Below are 24444 nucleotides of genomic sequence, written 5' to 3'. Positions count from 1 at the left end.
TTAAACTTCAATAACCAACCGCTCGCTTAGCCTCTCTCTCAAATAAAACTGTTCCTTAAAGATCATTCTGTTTCCTAAAATGTTGGTATCCACGGTCAATTGTTGTAGTTCTCTTGACAACGGCGTGACACACAACACAAGACACACACATATATATATATATACCAGAAGACTATTTATTGTTAAGATAGGAGAGATTTATGATTACATTTCTTTTCTTTTGATTTTATTTCCAAGTACAGGAACAAATAACACTTGTTAAGAGTTAATTATCATTGAAGCAGCAGATTATCCAACTGTTCAGTAAGTTTTGTACGTAATCAGAATTTTAACCGTTGATCACCACAGCCGTTGGTGTAGTCTCTCCGAGTCTCCCGGGTACCTCTATAGAGCGTGTCTCACCAAGTATCCTCCACCAGACACAAGAATTACCTACAAGACAAACAAACAGTTTGGTGAAAATATTACATGCATTAAAACCGAGTTTTCGAACACCTTGTGTGAGATGATGCATGCTGTATATAAATGCAATTATGATGCAATATTTCGTATTGATAAGTATTACAAGAAGGTGAAGAGGTAAATACGGGAGGAAATAATTACTACCGTCATTTGGTAGACAACGTCTTGTATGATTAGCTGTCGTAAATATTAACTATTTAGCCCATATTTCTGTCGGACAAACCTGTCGACTGACAAATGATTGATTTCGCCCTCCATGGAATACGATCTCATGTCTCGTGTAATTGTGTTGTGTCTACTTATAAATATAAAGCATGTTTTATGCGAATTGGCAACCGTAACCTTTCATTTAGAAGAAAGATTGAGAAACATGATATCGGACTGAACAGGATCGTTCCGATAATTGTGTTTGGGGATAGGAGGTGCAGCTTCCTCCTACACATAATATAATCTGTCGTACAACATTTTTACGTAGCTTACATAGCATTTTATATCATAAGCTCGTAAACTAGAGGCGCGACGTTATGCAACAATCAGAAACGTCGCGTAACAAGAAAACACCATAAACTGACGAGTCATACCATACACTGATGAGCCATGCTATACGCTGATGAACCATATCATACTGCCATGAACGACACCAGACACTGGTGTGTCATACCATATATTGATGAGTCATACCAGACATTGATTAGTCATACCATACACTGATGAAACATACTATACACCGATGATCCATACAATACACTGATGAACCATATTATACACCGATGATCCATACCACACACTGATGAACCATACCACACACTGATGAGTCATACCATACACTGATGAGCTACATAATACACTAATGAATCATACCATACTTCGATGAACCACACCAGACACTGATGAGTCTTACCAGATACTGATGAGTCTTACCAGATACTGATGAGTCATACCATACACTGATGAAACATTCCATACACCGATGATCCATACCACACACTGATGAGCCATACCATAAACTGATGAACCAAAGAACTTGAACTTAAACACACCACACCCGACGCTTTACTACCCGATATAAAGTGCGTACCTGTCTCCATTGTACGTAAGAGCCAACTAAATGGAGTCCTATCCTACCTCACCTTTGATCTTTGATTCAACATTCAGCCCGTGAGGAATACTTTAGATCATTCTATTACTCGTAACAGTTTTTGTAATGACACATACTGCTCCATGTTTGACGCTAACCAAAGAAGAAAACCTAACGACAAATGCCGCTGTCAGTATAATGGACCTTAAGAGATGTCATGCGGATGTTGCATCGACATGACTACAATGCAATGCTCTGTAAAGCGGTGCTATAATGTTGGTCCCCCTAGTTATCCGTCCTTAAATGACCTTAGTGAGCTGAAAGGGCTTTCAACAGTTTCAACCAGGGGATGTAATGTTGTAAGTTTAATGAAATAAAATAATTGTGCACTGCCTATTTCCGATCTAACATGAACACCTATGGTGCTGTCAGGTGTCGTGCGGAATAGAACTTGTCATGACTTTGTCCCCATTTGATACTCGTGTGATTGTAATCGTATCGGTACGAGCGATAACGGCTTGATTCGTGTCTCTCTGGGGTCAAGTGCGTGTTTTGACGATCAACAATTGATTACCACACTCTAATTACACTTAATGGCTATTAGGATTAACTCGGAAGCAGACCTAGCGGAACAGGGCCATAATTTACGTAATACACTATCTTTCATAATGTGAGATTTCAATGTTATTATTTAACAGATCGATTGAAAACTCTTAAGAACCAATTCTTGATAATTGTGAAATATTCAATTTCAATATCAAAGGATAACAATAGGATATCGCCGAGGTAAAGTTACTACGGAATCATCTGACACAATATGCAGTTTTATGCTAATAGTTATTTGTACGGAATGTCGAAAATCCTATACACTGGAAATACATATAATTCGTTGTTTATATAAAAAATGAATATTCTGTGACCTGGAAATGAATCATACTTACCGTAAAAATCACATCAGTATATTGTCGTTTGTTTTTGTTTGTTTGTTTGTTTGTTTTACAGAACTCGTTACATAAAGCTTCCTGTTTCCTTCCTGGCACATACAATCAACGTTGAATATCGGCTAAGAATTTCTAAATTCGAAACAGATCTATTTTTGAATCTTTGAATTTGAACACATATTTACCTTTCTCTTCATTTCCTCCGTGTCTGGGCGCCTTCCGTCAATAGCATTGCCAATAAATTGGCTCTCGATTCAGCGTCGATTTGCCCTTGTAACGACGGTGCTGTTCGTCCGTCTCTCTTTTTACCACTGTAACAGAAACAAAGAGGAAACATCAGCATCGCAATCATTGTACCTATCAAGCTTTAAATGTATTGTCAGTCAAATTAACAGATTTCCGTCGCTGCGAGAAACTTGTTATTGTAAGTGAAATATTTGTTTTGTTTATTGTATACGTGTTTCTATGTTTTTGCAATACGAGTTTTGGTTCTGTAGAGAGTTTGTTCGCGCCTTCCTATGTCACGTTTACATTTTATTTTATCTATACGCCCATCATGATTGTTTAAGACCGTATTGTAACGCGTTTTATGCCACGTTTGTGTGTGTGTGTGTGTTTTTTAGGCTTAACTCATTACTATATCATTTTTTGACCTGATGATATCGTTTTATTTAGATTTACCCATTTTTATAACGCTATAAAATAAATTATCCTACGTCTACCAATGTATCTGATCTACTACAGCCATTGTAAACATAGCCGAGTGATATGTGTTATAAGGTGATCACATTCAAGACTAATAAAGCTAAACCGACGTTGGCATTACCAATAAACATTATAAGTTATTTAGGCCTTCATCGGTGATGACGTGTGCCCACTCTAATTAATGCGTGCTACCAAGAAGCCATGCGCGTGATTTGACCTTCGTTTCCATGTCATCGTTGTAGATGATCTCTGATATGAATCATACGCATTTGTTTCACTATCCACGTCAAACAAATCCGTAATCCACATCCATTATATCAAGAAATCATCAAATGATATCAATCTTCGTATCAGACGAGGATCGCAGCTTTTAGTTTGTAATCTGTTGCCAATTAAACGGTTTGTTGATTGGAAATATAGGCCGCAATCACCAGCTTGGACACAGGGTCATGTGGATAGCAGCCGGAAATCCATTTGCATCACGGTCACCTAGCACACCGCCTACTTCCGGTCGATACATGTTATCCAATCCGCCCAACCCATCATGGCCTGATATATTGTTGCATTACTCTGTGTGAATATATTTTTTTTAAACTCGCTAACTTGATTTTAATTATATGTGTTCTAAACGAATGAAGATAGATAAGGAATGTCTGATAAGTGTTAACATCAATTATAGTTTACATAAAACTGTCACTAGAACAAAAGCAGTGCCCCTTCTCTACACCTGGTATTTGGGTGGTGTGCGTATACACGTATATCTATCACGAGTGCATTTTTTTCTGAGGCTATTCAAATGAAAAACAACTAACGCAACGGCATGAAATTGGGTTGATTCATGCATGCTTAAGTACTCGGAAATGCATACACGTTCATCGTGATGGATGGCTCACCATGCGAATTGACAACTCTAAATGGATTGCAGCAATTCCCACAGGGTTTGTATTGCAGGTAGAGACAATGACAGATATGCATAATATATAGGGCTGTTATTGGCGAAGGGAGATATCGTTATAAGGTGTTTGGTGATTGGATAACAGGTAAGGACGCTGTACGGGCCTTATGATTGGTTAACAGTCAAGAATGCTGCACGGGATCTGGTGATTGGTTAAAATATCCGTATGAGGCCGAGTGATTTGTTTACATGCGTGGGCGTTGTGCGGGACCTGGTGATCGGTGAACATATCTGTATGGGACCTGGTGATTGGTTAAGATCTTTGTATGGGATCTGGTGATTGGTTAACATCTCTGTATGGGATCTGGTGATTGGTTAACATATCTGTATGGGACCTGGTGATTGGTTAACATATCTGTATGGGACCTGGTGATTGGTTAACATATCTGTATGGGATCTGGTGATTGGTCTACAGGTAAGCACAACGTCATAATTTTCCGATGAAAGTGTCAAACGATTTGATATATTAGTGTCATCTTACAAATAATTAGAGATATGTATTATGATTCATTAAAATCAGTTAATGGCTAAGAACAAAAACAAATCAATGTTTCATATAGGTGCGCTGAAGCGCTTCATCTCGATACCCACATATCAAACATGTATTTCACATTATTACTTGGTCTAATAATTTTTCGCCAAAATGACCAATCGAATAGTCCAGATTCGGAAAGGAAAGAACCAATTCCTGAGAGGCAAGTCTAACTTGATAAGATGACAAAGAAAAGCATCTCCGAGCGCAAACGTTTGAAAGAAACGAATTCGAATTTCATTTTTGTTTTCTAATCGATATGACAAGTTGAAAGGATATCCAATATATCTGGCAATATCGTACGTGAGAAAATATTGACCCGACGTGTCATTGTATCTTGGTTTGCCTAGGGTCGGTATAGGGTGAGGTTCCTATTTACCAAGCAACGACCATTGTTGGTCCAGTTTCCTCAACCGGAAACTACAGGGCCTGGTGGAATTAACTGTACGAGCTCCCCTTATTATGTATCGCTTAGCCCCTTTGGAACTAATAACTTTGAGGAACATGACCCCAAATATTTGTATTGTGATTGTATTTGAGAGAAATACTGAAGTAAATCGAAATCTGGGTCGACCACGTAGTGATCACGAGTGTTGCTTAGAAGAAACAATCGCCTTCTGAATGGTATCATGACGCATCAGCTAGAAAGCATCAAGTAACTGTCGTCTTACATATCATCACTGAATAAAAAAAACCTTGTTATGCTGTTATTTTAGATGTTTAACTAATGATATACTTTAGTGACGTTCCGTGAAGATCGATGTACATACATTGTCGATGGCACTGTCCGCTGGTAATTTGAAAGAATGGCCGAATACTTTAACGTAATCCCGATATGTAATAACCGTGATTACACCAAGGGTCAGTTACACGGACAATTGTAGTCAATTCATTTCCTTACGTCATTGTTTACCATGATACTTTAGACTAATGACGACTTTTAATATAGTGATCGATATTACGGAAAAGGGACATCTATGTAATTGATTTTATTACTATCTGAATAGGCGTCCAGCAATGTTACACCACAATGCCTGCTAGTAAATGTACCCTGTTTTGACGTATATTGACCTTTACATGGCCACCCAGCCCACAGTGCACCCTCCCCCACGCACTACAACACTACTCTCAGTAATTAAACGACATCCTTTGAACTTAGGCCAACGACCCATGTTGCTTCATTATCTAAAAATTGTCAATTAACTGCTAATTTTCGCGGGAGATCGACACACCAGTTAAGAATTATGTATGCCATTATCACCTCCGCCCCTTAAACAGTGTGATGTACAACATCATCATTACTATTGATTAAAATCGTCATTATTCTCCCGTGAAATCGTCCAATCAAAATGTCAGGCCATGATTTAAACATTTCCGACGACTGTACTTATTGTATGGATGATTGACCAAGATGGGTCGGGTAGGGCAGTCACGTGACAAGTTTTGACCCTCATCACCAGGTACAAGCACCCGGTAGCAAGGATTATATTGGGTCGGGTGTGGGTGGGAAAACACGAACGGATTTATATATGGGATAAACATGTCATGTTGGTCCAAGTACTATCTAGTTATTAATTTCAGACATTTCGTGATCTAGGAAGTACCGTAAGTCCCAATGAATGTACATTTATTAATCAGACAGATTTAGCTGTAAGTGTAACTTTGGAATCTCACACAATCGGAAAACTCGTGAACAAAATAAACACTTAAACAACTCATTAGGAAGCTTGATCATTGACTTGCTTAGTTACTGCACCGCCGAGAGGCTTATCGAGAAACATAAACCTATATATACAGGTGCCTCTGATTGACCTACACCTAGCTACTGTATCCTAGAGACACTTGACGAGTAGTTCATCGGGCTTCTATACCTACAAAACGCTTATGAGTGACTTACCTTTCGACTATATCTGTAAGACGTTTGTTAGTGATAAGTCTTTCGACTACGTGTATATATATGTAAGACGCTTGTGATTGACTTACCTTTCGACTATATCTATAAGACGCTTGTGATTTACTTACCTTTCGTCTAAATCGATAAGACGCTTGTAAGTGATTTACCTTACCGTTCCACCATATGTGTAAGACGCTTGTGAGTGACTCACATTTCGTCTATATCTATAAGACGCTTGTAATTTACTTACCTTTCGTCTATATATATAAGACGCTTGTGATTTATCTACCTTTCGTCTATATCTATGAGACGCTTGTGAGTTACCTACCTTTCGTCTATATCTATAAGACGCTTGTGATTGACTTACCTTTCGACTATATCTATAAGACCACATCCTATTAAGTTACAGCCCGTCGGTCTCCGCTCCAACGCCAACCGTGCTAAGTATTCTGCGGTTTTTACATCACCCGTTTGTCGTCGTAATCTTGAAAAAAGGCAAAATAATACAGAAATAAAAACCAGCTAGAAACAGAAGATAGATTCAAAACAAATTATCACGAATTGATTCAAATATTCGAAGCTAAATGCTAACTCTTATTTGTACAAAAGCCTGTCGTGTTAGCATAGTGTGTGACGGCTGATTGTGACTCCTGAACTGTGATCGGAGATCATTAAAGATCAAATACTAATTAGGATGTTAATAAGATGTTAATTACACAGTGTATTTTATCATCAATTGATGAATTTTCATAGAAAATAGAACTACGGTACGGTCCAATATAGGTACTGGATCCTAAGAAATAGGCGTTTGCAGGATCCGTATTACTAGAAATTGGTGATTTGTCATGTAGTACTAACGACAGTACAGACAAGTAAATGAGGCAACCCGCTACTTTATCAAGAAACAAGTAATTTACAAACGATTACATACAGATATAGAGCATGAAACAGATAGTTTAGTGGATATACTACCCCAAAGACGGACAGAAATGTGTAAATGCGTGTTAGGCCTACTACCGTGTCCTGAAGCCACTAATTCAGGTTTACATATGCAGACGTAAACTAACAATACAAATGACTTAAAAATAAAATATAAAGCAATCTCACGTGATACACATTAAGAAGCTCAGAGCTCGTTAAAGATTACACATAAATACTTGATTTTATCATACATTTGATCTTTGTTACGTAACCTGTACTTATTCTGATTCTATATATAGAAACAGATTACCGTACGCACCGGATGAAGCAGAATGTCATGTTTAGACCTATATCTATGGGTTGTTTCCATTAGCAATGTTTCTAAGAGGAGACTCGATGGCAAATTGGGGATTTGGATTTCCATGCTTAAACTCACAATGTACTTTATGTAATGAATTAAGATGATTATACCGAACACCATCCGGGACCCGACTGGCCGTTCTGTGACGCTTTTTTAGTTGTGGCAATGTTCTATGGCGACGTTTAAACCGACAAACTGAACACAATGTCAGCGTATTAACACGACCACAAGTCGCTCTATGTACGTAAAATACCAGCCTCCATCTGTCAAACACTTTGGACGATAGTTGTCTAGATAATCGGACAGTGTACAATATTAAAACGTGTATATTTTACACACATCTGTATCTCGAAAATGAGCCCTTTATTTAGCCTTTCCATTCACTTTTTTTTTAAATCTTAATGGTTAACGAACAACATAAAATCAACATAACTTAAGATTTCATATTGCAAATTCTGTCGATTTACAATGAATTCTAAACATTGAAACAGTAGGCCAGGAGCTCCGGATGAATATGATGGCAGATAATGTTTGTGAGAACAGCATTTCGAAAGTGTCACAGAGCTGGCTCTGTGGGGATAGAAAAATATGAGGAATCTGAATTTAATACTGCTTTTATTATATTCATGTGTTCGGCATCATTTAAAAAAACAATGACTTTGATAAAAAAAAGCATGTTATGTTTGCGATTGATAATCCTTGTAATGTATTCCGATCCCCTAATCGTAGTCTTTAGGTTATCTAGACAAGTCCTTGATTTGGAGACGTAAGCTTTATTTATGGTGTACTAACGTCTGTCTAGTTTCCGATGGTCGCATTTGATCGTCCGTCCAGTTCCCGACAGTTTTGCTAGACCTATAAATAACGTGTCGGATAGGGGCACGTATCCGAATATCTCCATCCATTCAACTAGTATTTCAGGATTTTACCATTACATGGGGATGATAACATGTCTCCCTCTCTTAATGGAATACGTCTACTTCCATTGCTTCCCCCTTAGCATCCATAACTGGCATTTATTTTCACCTCTCAAATTTCGGCGTTTCCGTTCACAGTTTTTACTACGAGGCTTTGCTTTCATCTCCTATCTTATATAGATCCCCATTCGCCGCCTTTCTCCAAAATGTTATCTACTATCCAAACCCGCTCTGAGCATCCTTCAATCGCTTTCCCCTTTTCATCTCCAACCCCGTCCCACGTCTTTACTTGCTTCCCACCCCACCCCCACCCCCAGCATTTCCCTTCCTTTCCTGGCTTTTACCTTTTCACCTTTTCACTTGCTTTATACTTCTGCTGTGGCACCTTCTCCTCGCCTCATTTGGTAGCACGCGTTCAAAAGGCCTATACTATATATAGTAATTATGTTCGTGAAAAAACACTACCGCAGGCGGGCATTCCGACCCGCCCCCCGGGGCGTATTAGCTTGGTTTACATATTTATCGATCTTGTTTTACGGGATGGATCAATGAAGTGGGCTTTATGACATTGTAGCTAACACGTGTTTGTCCATTAGGGGAGATTGTTAATGAGGGCCTGTTAACGGGGGTCTCCCGAGAGCGTTTTATCTTAGAGATTACATCTCGGTAAATACTTCCTTTATAAGTGTATCATATTTTGTAATGTGCTACTTCATTATTAGAAGATGTGATGGCATTTTGAATGCGTGCCTTAAAGATTCAAGTATTTATTAGATGAAGATAATTCTTTTTCATACCTAATTGTACTTTTAGCTGTTCTAGAGGAATACACTATAATTTGAAACACTGTGGTGTATAGTCAATTGTGTCATTACACAAATAAGTCAAAAGGGACCTACAAAATGTATTTGACAAGGTAGCAACATTCTTCCATAAATTATCCTCTGCCCTTATGAAAATATAGGGGGATTATTGGAGAGACAACAGAGAAACACTAGAAAGACAATGGGGTATTATCGGAGAGACAATGGTGAATTATTGGAGAGACAATGGGGAAAACATTGGAAAGACAATGGGGGGATATATTGAAGAGACAATGGGGGAAACATTGGAAAGACAATGGAGGGATCATTAAAGAGACAATGGAGGATCATTGGAGAGACAATAGAGAAACACTGGAAAGACAATGGGGGAATTATTGGAGAGACAATAAGGAAAACATTTGAAAGACAATGGTTTATTTAATGAAGAGATGATAGGAAAGCACTAAAAAGAAAATGAATCATTTATTGGAGAGACCATAGGGAAACATTAGAAAGACAATGGGGGATTTATTTGAGACACAATAGAGAAACATTAAAACAGACAATGGGAGAGACAATGGGGGAAGTGTCGGAAAGACAATAGGGAAGTTGGAAACACGATTGCGAGGCAGGTGAGAGACAACTTTAGGATAATGGTCATAATATTTGGGAACAAATGAGCATACTATGCATACTGTCAGGGTAAACTGTTGGGACAATACGGGGCAAATATTCGGTACACACCATCGGGAGAAGGAATAGGACAAAGCTCTAGCAAACGTTGAACAAGCATTAGGCGACCCTTCTGAAACATCGGTCAGGCATTTGGAAAACTTAGGGCAACCCCGTGTCAGAAATAGGTACAGATAGATCATATTCATGGATGAATAGGTCATTGATTTGAGTACAAATATAAACTAAGTAGAATCCATTGTTCTCGTGTTACTATAGATAGGATAGCATATACGTCATTAATATTGTTGTTTTGATACTATATATAGAACAGTAAATGCGTCTTGTTAATATCAACAATCCATTGTTGTTTCTTTATATTATTTATAGAACAGTGAAATATATACGACCCATTGTTATTGTGTTACTACTATTCTTAATATAGTAAATACGTGTTTTGAGAGGTATTAATACTACACCCGGTTTGTTAAGCAGTCATTTCAGTTACTTCGTCGTGCGGACATTTTGCTAGAACTAGCTGCTTCAATATAAAGCCCTGATTGGCAATGAAATAGTCCAATACTGTTTATTAGATGGACCTCATTTGACCCCCACTTGTACAGAACACACTATTCTCTCCGAAATCAAACTAACGCTAAACATGGTTCTCTGGTTACTAGTTTTACAGGGATTATAAGTTAGGAATAGGCGACAAATATTGGATCGTCTTTTAATGTCTATTCTACCAAAGGTTTCCCCTATTGGCGACCAGTCTATTACCTTCGATCTCATTACCAGTATTTTGTGTCGATAACATCACAATTTAGAATAATATACTTCCTTTTTATATACGGAATTCAGTTTAAACACATAAAATTCCTCGATTCCTTATTGGCTCATACATTTTACACACAAATTAAATATAAAGGAATTGAAAATAAAGAATTTCGTCTAGGGTAACCCAAATAAAGAAAAGGCTAACACTTGGTGTAACTAACATTCACTCTTTGATCAGGTGAATACATTGAGTATCGAATCAAATATTAGTAGGTTACAATCCTTTCGTTATAAACTACGAACACGCGATATTATAACGAAAGCTCAATTTGTATCCAGTGTTCAATGACTCTATAGCTACAGTAATTAGGTATGTGTAAAATGAAACAATAAATAAAATATTTCTTTTTGGTATACTGATGATAAAGGAAGTCGAGCATTATCTTGAATTATGATATAACGTTTGGTATTGACAAATCAGGACTGTGCTTCACAACTATTACCAGGACATGTATTATAGTTATATAAGAGGTGGGGACCACACGTTACTGAAGAAATATACATTCCTTACTGAATATTTTGTTGATATAGAAGATTTGTAATTTAATTTTCTCAGGTCAATAGGATCATCAACACACACCCCTTAGCTTGTTTAACAAGATTTTTCATTGTCAGTGACTAAAACGAAATATATGTTTGATCTTTAGATTGGGCTACCAGTTTAGGCTCCACGCTATGTAACATTATGTATCATAATACCAATGTGTTCGACCAGATTGGTGTTAGAAGGTACGGTGGCCCTAACAATCCTCGACGAGTTCTATTTGTTACACAAGTAGGCGATATCTAAGTCAGTTGATGAGTATATTTGACTCTCAAAATAATTTTCTTTCGGTGATATTATACGCGCTGAACTAGGATATACGATTTGACGAGTACGCATATAGATTGGGTATGACACTTATCTGACCAAAGCTCTGGTACAGAACGCGCATCAATTGCAATCATTTTACAACGTTTTTCCTCATTAGTACATGGAAAAGTCTAGCGTGGCATATATATATTTCACTCTGCGGTCATTGAACTCGTTGCCAACGTCGATCGCATTAGCATGCCTACAGATATACATTTTTGTATCATCATACATGTAGGTCGCATTTGAATAGTATTGGCCATACTATAGCTTTTTACAAATTTTTGAGATGATGCCGATTTTTGACAAATTTTGAGGAAGTTCTTCCAGTACGTAAACAAATAAAGAAAATATAAAATGTATATATCAAGGAAATGGACATGAAAACTTCATAGAGCGTCGTCCTAAATGTAAATATAACTAAAAACAGTGGTCAATTGTATGTTAGGACGTCATTAATCATTGTTACATAGGTTGAGGTCGTATTGACAATAAACCGAATATGACACTTGTTCAACAGTACGGCATGCTGTACTCTAGTTTGTGGTGAGTACACGTCATATCAATGGGCGTTGAACACGCCTGACTTCATATCGAACAATTACAATTGCATATACATGTCGATATTCTTCGCTTATCTATAAATACAAAAGTGTACAGGTACATCACTGTATTAGTGATAATGGTATTAATCCACTTTTCAGGTATAATTTATTGGTATAATTCCTATTTACATTTATTTTTGATCGCAATCAGATCAGGTCGAACATTCTTGTCTGTGAAAATAACTTGTGCCAACAAATAATGTCGTTTATTACATGATGTTGTAAATTAAGGTTTTATTCCATCATGAATCCAGTCACATGCAACACTTTTCCGGTACAAATGTATTACGTGCAGATACGCAGAAATAGAAACGTCCAAGGGTGTGCCACTGTATACGGGCTAACCTGGCCATTCCTGTATGTGAACGTGAAATTACAGGTTATGTAAAATGCTTTGTCGATGTTCGTCTGTAGGAGAAATAAGAAACTAGACCCGTCCTTATGTCAATCACAAACGATCCTGGTCCATACTGTCACACCATTTGCACGATTAGTAAACTTATCTTAATAAAATCGTTGTAAGCGTACAGGAAGCACGGACATTATTACTTTAAACATTTATTTATGATTTAATATACATTAATATTTGTTTCGCTTAACACCATATTCAGGTAAAGACACAGTGATATGTTTATGATTAACATGAATTTCTTAGGATTCAAAACGATCTATATTCAGATATGTAAAACATTATACTAATTTTTTTCTGCAGCTATTTGGATAACAGCACTTTGTCTAATGTTTAGACACCATTAGGATAACGAGTTGGTCTATTGGTATCACCAACACGTATTTCCTGTCAATATGTACGATATGCAGCAATCTAAAGTCACTCATTCAATTCCTATTCACATCTTTTCATAAATATTTTCATCTTTGTAGAAACGCTGACAAATGAGTATTATATTTAAAATTATAATGAAACCATGAAAAAAGGAACGAATTATATTGTTCAAAATATAATATTTAACAAATGCTGTATACATTGACTAAATCGCAGGTCATATTCAGTGATATTTAGTGAGTAAATGAGCGAGTGTCTACAGAGGAGACTCGGAGACATGATTGTAAGATATATGAAGATATATGAAGATATAGTCCACACGACACCGTACACCAACTAGTGGTTCTAATACAAAACGGATCACATAACTCGGGAAACTGTATGGCGAAAGCTATTTAAAAACAAAAACACATAACCTTATCTACTACAGAGGCATTATACTACACAAAAAATCAGACTTTTATCATTTAATACATTTTTACTTGTGAAATATCGAAAATTATTCATTCTATAAAAGTGATATTTTTCATTTTCACTTTTTCTGATATTTTTACTTTAACAGACTAGACCGATCAAAACACTCATTACAAACGACAATGAGAGAACTTTAAAGCTGCTCCGGTATAATTTGCTATAAAAAGGTAATAAACAGAATCTCTAACATTATATTCAGTAATACCAAATATATTTCACTAGTGGGGCTAATATTTTGATATATTTTTCAGGAGTGTATTTACTGAGGACATCTATATCCTCTATACATTTTACAGCGTAATGTTTTCTTCCGGGAATTTGAATAAGGGAGAACGAAACAAAGCATTTGATAAAAGTACCATATTCGGGAAAAACATGTCACAAGATAGTAATATGGCTTTCATTTCTTTTCTCTTTAGTATCAACGTTGACAAATACATTTGGAATAGTTCTACGGCAGTTTAGGCAGAAAAAAGGTGATCGCAGTATACATATTTGTGATATATAACTTTAGACAAAAACAAGATGACGCTGGTTACACCGAGTGTTAGTTTAGACGGAACAAAGGATGATAATGTTAGTTACACCGAGTGTTAGTTTAGTCAGAGAGGATGATAATGTTAGTTACACCGAGTGTTAGTTTAGTCAGAAAGGATGATAATGTTAGTTACACCGAGTGTTAGTTTAGTCAGGACAAATGATGATAATGTTAGTTACACCGAGTGTTAGTTTAGTCAGGACAAATGATGATAATGTTAGTTACACCGAGTGTTAGTTTAGTCAGGACAAAGGATGATAATGTTAGTTACACCGAGTGTTAGTTTAGTCAGAACAAAGGATGATAATGTTAGTTACACCGAGTGTTAGTTTAGTCAGGACAAATGATGATAATGTTAGTTACACCGAGTGTTAGTTTAGTCAGGACAAAGGATGATAATGTTAGTTACACCGAGTGTTAGTTTAGTCAGAACAAAGGATGATAATGTTAGTTACACCGAGTGTTAGTTTAGTCAGAAAGGATGATAATGTTAGTTACACCAAGTGTTAGACAGAACAAAGGATGATAATGTTAGTTACACCGAGTATTAGTTTAGTCAGAAAGGATGATAATGTTAGTTACACCGAGTGTTAGTTTAGTCAGAACAAAGGATGATAATGTTAGTTACACCGAGTATTAGTTTAGTCAGAAAGGATGATAATGTTAGTTACACCAAGTGTTAGACAGAACAATGGATGATAATGTTAGTTACACCGAGTGTCCGTTTAGTCAGAACAAAGGATGATAATGTTAGTTTAGACAAAAGAACAATGAAATACACTCACCTTTTAAGTTTCCCTTCCACTGAGCGTCCATATGCTATACACCCAAATACTGCGCACACGAGTAGCACTTTGGCAACAACCTTTGTGCATGACATATTGATATCAGAGTCTTTTAAAAACAAAGTAAGTATGCTAGAATTCCCCTCTGCGAGGAATGTGTGGTATTTGTGAGAACCGGAGTGTCGTTGGAAGTGTCAGTCCACAGATTGTGGTGTTGTCAGTGTTTAAATCAGCGAAATCCCTAGCTGCATTAACTTAAATACCCAGAGTCCGAACTGTCTATTCAACGTCACAAGCAATGACACAGCCGCAATGCTTGACCAATTGAATAGGTGGGTTACAAACAGGGAAGGGAGTAGACAAGGACACTTGTTACTTAGGACAAAACATGTATTATTCAATTAATGAAATGAAATTTCATCCGGACTACAAGTAAGATCAATTCTGTGAATGAGGCGATGAATCCAAGCTCCGCGCGCGCTTCCTTCCTGTCTATTGATAATACGGAGTGCTGCGTTGCGTTTACATCTCGGGTACGACGGGACTTCCCCACTTCGCGCATGCTCAATAATAAAGAAGCGCCCCCATTAACAGTAATTAATATAGGGTGACATCAAGTGATGATAAATCTCAGTATTTGATTAATCATACATAAATCCGGGACATTCGTCATTATTCACCACTCATGAATATTCACGTTGTAGATTAGGTACAGATTGAGTATCAGTTCTCGTTAATCTTGCTGGACAAACTTTGTCAGAGCAGGGATCGTGATTACTGGGAACGGCATACACGATCTAAACAAAGATGAAAAACAGGCCAGAACAAGTCCAGTATCATCTAACCCTCATACCGACTTCGAGTATTACAATACCATAACCCACGACAACTGTTGTCAGACTGCACATCTTCCTGATTATTACCATACCCTAACACACCCCTACTGTTGTTAGACTGCACACCTACCTGATTACATACCCTAACCCAAGACAACTGTTGTCAGACTGCACACCGACCTTGATTATTACCATACCCTAACCGACGACAACTGTTGTCAGACTGCACACCTACCTGATTACATACCCTAACCCAAGACAACTGTTGTCAGACTGCACATCTTCCTGATTATTACCATATCCTAACCCACACGACAACTGTTGTCAGACTGCACACCGACCTTGATTATTGCCATACCCTAACCGACGACAACTGTTGTCAGACTGCACACCGACCTTGATTATTACCATATCCTAACCCACACGACAACTGTTGTCAGACTGCACACCGACCTTGATTATAACCATACCCTTACACACGCTATATGTAGATTTAGTAAATGGTGGGGTATTGCAATATCGCGGATAAATTAGTTATAGTTGTTTTATGGTTCTTTGCATGTATTAGTTACAAAAATCGCGAATGATTATACATCACGAATATTTCATGTTACACAGTGAAAAGTAGTTTTTCATATTTTTATAGATAGTAACAGTGACTATGTCCTTTACTTTGGCTCCTTGATATACGAATTTTCGAACATTCTCATACTCGACAAATATACGAACTGTGGTTGAAATGCATTTCATAATAAAGTTGCTAAAGCGATGACAAAGATTTGCTATAATTAGTAACAGCGATCTTATCCTTTACCTTGCCTCGTCGAAACGGGAATTCGTTCGGAGCACTCCCACAATTGGCAGATATATGAAGTTTGAACGAACACACGTACGAATGTATACCCAGAGTCAGTGAGTTGGAAAATAATAGCAGTCCGGTACGTTTTCGAAAGAATTGTATTCCTTTTCTTAATACAGGGATTTTTTATGTGAAAAGGGCGAGTCAAATTAGTAGACGGCACGAATGGTCATTTTGTCCCCGGTTCGAAGCAACTTAGCCTAGTTTTAAATCTAATTGCTGTCGTCCATATACAAATCAATAGTTTAGCGCTAAAGAACGACATATCCGAGATTCCATGTGGCTATACGATATTCGGAAATGCGAAAACCACGACAAATATGTCACTTCCCTCTCCCCCGTCACCATTTTTGACTATAACATGGGAGTTTTCGAACACAGTCTGGCGTTGGAATAACTGTCGGTGCTTTTCCCTTCACAATTGTAATATTTATTCTTAAGATTTCACCAACACACGGATTCCTCACAGGGGCGAACCTTCAAATAAAGGCCAAAAGTGAAACAATGTCAAGGGAGACATTGTCAAACAAAACAAACATCCAAAATAAAACATGCTTTTTTGCAAATGTCTTTAAAGGCAGTGTGCCGTAGTTATAGATGAATGTGGAATAGCTATCATTATTTTAATAATTCCAGCTAGCGATTACATTTTTCATTAATTTGACAAATATACCACTAAAAAGTTTTTTTTGTATTTTGTTTTGTACCCGGACAGTAAATGCGAAACTTGACAAAATTATTCAGGACTCCGTATTGCCATGATAAAAGGTTTTGAAAGTTAACATATTTCGCAGACAACACTAGATAAACTTTGTTAGAATCTTGGAAACATTTACTTGTTTGTCAACTTGGCACAATTTTAAAGCTTGACACAAACAGCAGAGAATACCAATATAACAACGAAACTGTAATTATAATTCAAATAGATGAATCGAAAGCAAGATATAAACAATAAATCTGGATTTGCACTGAGACCCTAGAAGAAGTATAGGAGAATGGGACCAGGTTTAAGTAGAGTGCTGTACGTTAAGTCTTGGATTCATCTACCAGACTGACGTCAAACGGTCACGTGATATGGATAATTTCTGATTGGTTTGTTATTTTGTTACGTGATTTATGCTTTATTTCACGGCCGGGAAGGGGCGGCCTCCTGGGAAGTCTTTGTTCTCCCGTGTTGAGACAGGAGGAGGGTTCACCATCCAACACCTGCCACACGAGTGACGTTACTACATGTAACTAATTTCCAGGAGTAGATGTTGTAACCTTAATCGTTACTTTAAACCAGCCAAACCAAACTTTCCGTCCTTCCGGTATCCGGACATTAAGATGTTCGGAAAAGCCCCATTCAATGGGCTAGATACATTGTACTTTATACCTGAGGGTCCCGCCGTCAGCAGGCAGACCATTTTTGTCAGATGCCGTTACTTCAGTGTTTTTATACACGTAGTTAGATCGTGGTAATGTTCTCACAACCGTTATGGTCATATGAATGCAGTGTCGAATGATGCTGCGATGATCCAAAGGGCTACTCTTTATGTAAATAAAATGTCCTGGTCTGGACACACTAGCACGACACTTCATCCTGTCACATTCGTCTGATATCATCACCACCACTGCTAAGCTTAGCATCAAGCAAATGTCAGAGAATACCAAACGATGAAAGTTTGTCCTTTTTCTAGGGACATAATTCACAAGCTTTCAAGCTCGGACTTATGCCAAAAACCAAGGTTATATTCACGATATTGTCAGGGAAAAAGAGAGGATAAAGATACGTTGTATCATATTTGTTGCTATGGAAACAGCAGATATGGTTTGGTTAGTTTCGTATTCCTAATGTCTCCATATATAGAAGGTACAACACAAAGTTCCCGATTCCGGAGGGATTATGACTTAAGTCGATCGCTTAGGAATCCTACGGTAAGAAATACAAGGTGAATTCCCTTCTCTGTTCCAAGACTGCAGGAGTGTGGCATGACGGGAGGTCATTACCATATTGTATGTCGCTGTACGTTAGTCTGTTAAACTGGGTTCACCTGAACCGAAACATACCACAGACAGTGTTTGTATGTCATATACACAACATCATCACTGCTTTTTATGTATGGATACAGAGTGTACGTTCCTATATAGGAAACTCCGGCATATCGGCTTAGATAAGAGCTTTTACACCACTTCCGGTCTATTAAAAGGGACGTACGCTCCAGATATACATCTGATTGGTATAAAACAGTGAGGTTTGCGTGATGACATGGCGACCAAATAACCGCGTTATTCCAGGAGTATAGTAGTGTCCTCTTGTCGTGCAATGGTTTTAACTGGTTATAGCCTTTGTCAATTCACACTGAAGCAGTGTCCGTATGTTATAGGGATACATTTAAGCATTGAACTGTTACCAAATGGTAGTATACAGTTGATATGAATACAATTTGAGTGATAGATAAATATTTATCTGTCACCCAAATTGTATTAATATCGACTGTATACTACCATTTGGTAAAAGTTCAATGCTTATATTTACATTCACAAAGATTTTTTTTATTTACTGTAGGTTATGACGCGTTTGAATTTGCCGCTTACCCTATGACTGACGTCATCAAGTTCCAATACCGGAACAGCCGAAATTTCCAGAAGGAATAATATAGTCCCTCAAGACGTTATTAGTAGCAAACACATAAAATGGATTTTGCACAAATTTGGCTTTATTTTATATTTCATATATGTAGGTATCATCAAATTGTTCACAATTGCATAATTTCTGATTGTTTAAAATCGAAACCGTTTTTCTGCGCAATTATATACGGTTAACATTTAGAAGTGATGCGGCGTCGAACGGGCATTACACAGGACAGACTCGATTCCTCGGAAACACTTATGTTTCTATCGACTGGATTTACGTTATTTTCAGAAGAATATCAGCTCTTAAATTCTAAATGAAAGTCGTCTTGACAGAAGGTGAAAACGATTCCAAGGATATTTCGTTCGAAACAGATTCCAGTCTAACCGGTCACATCAGTTTCGCTAACTTAGCAGACGATTTTCAACTTCACAGGGGCTCGATTTTTTAAGGTAGGCCTTTGACATCAGCGAATATATACACAACCGGAAACTAGGCCTATGTCGATACTCCCGATTTTTTTTTTACAAGATTTCTTTTATAAATAGTTGCCGCGTGTCTTGCATTTCTGAAAATTCGGAAAACGAGCCCGTGAGTGTGACATTGGCAATTTGATAATTTCGTATAGATCAATGGCGCTTATAGTAATTTCGTGTTGACTACATTTTTCAAATTATATAGAGGATATCTAACAGTGTCTTCAGTAATACTAAATATATTTCACGAGTGGGGCTAATATTTTGATATTTTTCACGAGTGCGCAGTACCGTGAAATTAGCCACACGAGTGAAATATATTTGGTATTACTGAATACACTGTTAGATATTCTGTTTATTACATTTTTATCAACAAAAAACCTACCCCGTATGCTAACTAGGCCTACAGCGATAATTTGTAAACAAAAACAGTAGTTCCCCCTGTCCAGGTGCTGACATATATGTCGGGCTTTCTGATTGGTCAATTATTTTGGTATTTTGTAATCATTAATTTGATTGGTCAAATCAGCAAAAGTGATATTTTTCAGTGAAAAATATCACTTTTATAGAATGAATAATTTTTGATATTTCACTGGTAAAAATGTAATAAAAAATAATACTCTCATAACTTGGGACGTTGCTTTATTTTTCGTTGAGGCCTCTGAAAATAAATATTAGCATCCGAAAGCTCTCTAGGCCGAATGTACATGTAACAGGCGTCATTGTTTAAACTACAACACTTGGAGCTGTATTCCTACACTGGCGGAATCACTGTAAATTGTAGTATACAGTCTCATGAATACAATTTGGTTTACTAACGACATAAAGGCAAATGCAACACAGAATGTAAATATAAAGGTATTAACGAAGTAGTCATAGCGACAGTTCGATCTAGATGATCGTTAATTTTTATGCAATCTGCCCCTTTATCAAGACACATATATGTAGGACTTATGAAACAGATAGACATATAATTCAGGTACCGTGAAAAAAGCAATGTTATGTTCTAAATGAAAGTCTTTCGACACTATAAACTTAGGAGCTCGCCTCTACATAGAAATCGGTCCGTTTATCTTTGATATAACGTTATATTGCTTCTAAAATAGCAGCGATCATATCTACAATAGCCTTGTGATGATATCTATTGAGATTCTGATTCTGTCCACCCGTCTATCAGTTTGACTGATTGATCTGATCTGAGCCAAGGCTAATAGCATGTAATACAAACCATGCCAGCGCGGGACTATAGTGTCTCGGATCAGCCACTGATTGCCATGTTTGGTCGAAAGCGCCACTTTTGTGTGTTGTTACCACTTCGTCACTTGAGAGTCAAACGTCAAGACACGGTCTTTGAAACACTGACATGCATTATGTCTCTTAGATTAAGTTCTTTTTATCTCGAGGCGTGTCGTGTGACCGATAAATAAATGTAATTCCGTCATCTCGTTTCTTTATGAGATCAGGAGAGAGGCTCGCAAAACCATATCGAATTTCCTATCATGGCATTCTAAGATTGTAATAAAATGTGTACGGTACGGACAGGGTTTCCAAGAATTCTCTCCATACAGAGAAACATGTCAAACAATTGTCACTGTACGGCACCAACACGGATGTGTTTACAACTCCATTTAGTAACTTCAAAGGGAGCCGGGATGTTTAACATGGACATGCAGTGCCACACCAAGCTACATCTGATCCATTACAGGCCGTAAGATAAGAAAATTAACTGACGTGGGAGATAATTGTCAGTAAGGGAGAATTTGATATGTTATCGAAGAGGCGTTGGGAAAGGATACGGAAATGTGATCGGGATAAAGTGTGCGTTATGTTAGAGGGGCAAGAGAGGAGGGATAGATTAGAGAAATTGGAGAATAGAGAAATGGTTTACGGCAATCGCGAAACTCCCTTGCGTACATTCAATCAGCTCTTTTATTCCTTACTTCTTATACCTGTATGACAATGTGATATATACTTGTATGACAATGTGTTATACGTGTCTGACAATGTGTTATACCTGTCTGACAATGTGTTGTACCTGTATGACAATGTGTTATACCTGTATGACAATGTGTTATACTTGTATGATGATGTGTTATACATTGTACCTGTATGACAATGTGTTATACTTGTATGATGATGTGTTATACGTGTCTGACAATGTGTTATACTTGTCTGACGATGTGTTATACGTGTCTGACAATGTGTTATACCTGTATGACAATGTGTTGTACGTGTATGATGATGTGTTGTACGTGTATGACAATGTGTTATACCTGTATGACAATGTGTTATACCTGTATGACAATGTGTTATACTTGTATGACAATGTGTTATACCTGTATGACAATGTGTTATACTTGTCTGACAATGTGTTATACCTGTATGACAATGTGTTATACCTGAATGACAATGTGTTATACTTGTATGACGATGTGTTAGACGTGTCTGACAATGTATTATACTTATATGACGATGTGTTATACCTGTATGACAATGTGCTATACTTGTATGACAATGTGATATATACGTGTATGACGATGTGATATATACTTGTATGACAATGTGATATATACGTGCATGAAAATGTGCTATACTTATATGACAATGTGATATATACTTGTATCGCGATGTGCTATACTTGTATGACAATGTGCTGTACCTGTATGACAATGTGCTATACCTGTATGACAATGTGCTATACTTGTATGACAATGTGTTACACAGGTATATTTACAGTCAGTGTTGAATTGATGGTATAAACTCTATTGATTTCAACAAAATACTGACTGAACTCTTTTTCGATAGAACATCAGTAGGTCACTTAAAGAAAATGGTGTGATTGTCTTTTTATCATCTATATATATATACTACTCATCATTAATTTTGTGAACGAAGGTCAATTTTAAATTGCAAACAATAACAGTATCGTCTTACACAAGTTTCAACAACAACGAAGCACATGTTGATGTTTCTACCGTCTTTCAATGTCAAGGCGACATTCCAGTGTCGGCGGAGTAGTATTTAGTATTCGATGAATTTAATAAAACAAAACAAACAAAATATGCAATATCTATGACTGAAGTTATGTTTCTGTTTCCAAATAATGCGCGTTTTATTTAAAAACTAAAGAAATCTGAACGGACCAGTGTGGGTAGAGTAGTACAACTCGGTGTGTGTTTCACGGCTCACGGCCAATAAGATGGATCGCCTAGTAATTTACAAAATAAAAATGGCATATTCACGGAACAATTTTATTTATCCATAGGCACCTACGTCAGATAATTTTTCTCAAGCTCTTATCTAGCCACTGTCACTGTCAATCACAGGATGGAACGTCACAGCACGTGCAGTTTCCCACAAGAAGTTTTTCTCAAATTCTTCTCATGTTGTTCTCATTTTAATAAGAGGAAATCATTTATTCCAATTGTATTCAGTAGCTGGTGTATTGCAGTATATACATGATAATAAGTTGTACTTATATGACAATGCGTTATACTTTTATTACAATGTGTTATACCTACATGACAATTACTTCATACTTGTGTGATATACGTTACATTGGTATGATACAATGTAATACGATATATTTGCATGAAAATACTTTTTGATTGTATTACAATATTTTATATTTGTATGACAACACATTATACTTGTATGACAATACTTTATACTTTTATTACAATTCTTTATACTTTTATTACAATGTGTTATACCTGTATGACAATGTGTTATACCTGTATGACAATGTGTTATACTTGTATGACAATGTGTTATACCTGTATGACAATGTGTTATACTTGTCTGACAATGTGTTATACCTGTATGACAATGTGTTATACCTGTATGACAATGTGTTATACTTGTATGACGATGTGTTAGACGTGTCTGACAATGTATTATACTTATATGACGATGTGTTATACCTGTATGACAATGTGCTATACTTGTATGACAATGTGATATATACGTGTATGACGATGTGATATATACTTGTATGACAATGTGATATATACGTGCATGAAAATGTGCTATACTTATATGACAATGTGATATATACTTGTATCGCGATGTGCTATACTTGTATGACAATGTGCTGTACCTGTATGACAATGTGCTATACCTGTATGACAATGTGCTATACTTGTATGACAATGTGTTACACAGGTATATTTAAAGTCAGTGTTGAATTGATGGTATAAACTCTATTGATTTCAACAAAATACTGACTGAACTCTTTTTCATCTATATATATCATAAACCTCTAAAACCACAGGGCAACTATGTTGTTACGAACCCCCCAAAAAGAAACTAATCCCTAATGTTTTAGATTTCTTGTCACACTTAAGTTAGGGGACCTTTGATTAGCCTACCTTACGTGTAAGATTCATTTCAGCTTACATTGAGTATCTGTCTAAGATAGTTATATAGACAAGTCTTCAAATTAGTCTCTGAACTGTGGTACATATAAATTCATATATGAATTATAGCGTTGAACAATCTCTTGACCATGTAAATTTTAGATATTGAGAAAGAGGCATTGTT

The 24444-nt window shown here is 36.9% G+C and overlaps 1 protein-coding gene across 1 annotated transcript; it reads right to left on the bottom strand.

Moving 5' to 3' along the window:
- Positions 1-149: 149 nt before the first annotated feature.
- LOC117336342 lies at positions 150-15648 on the bottom strand. The gene is made up of 4 exons (XM_033896837.1): positions 15118-15648; positions 6935-7051; positions 2667-2792; positions 150-432 (listed from the first exon to the last, which is right to left on the bottom strand). Exons 1-3 carry the CDS (start codon positions 15210-15212, stop codon positions 2675-2677), a joined length of 330 nt encoding a protein of 109 aa, XP_033752728.1. The 5' UTR covers positions 15213-15648; the 3' UTR covers positions 150-432; positions 2667-2674.
- Positions 15649-24444: the final 8796 nt, after the last annotated feature.

Source organism: Pecten maximus, chromosome 10, assembly GCF_902652985.1.
Source record: "Pecten maximus chromosome 10, xPecMax1.1, whole genome shotgun sequence".
NCBI classification, from domain to species: Eukaryota; Metazoa; Mollusca; class Bivalvia; order Pectinida; family Pectinidae; genus Pecten; species Pecten maximus.
Note: the sequence above shows the minus strand (reverse complement) of the source record. Positions and strands in the feature narration are given on the sequence as shown.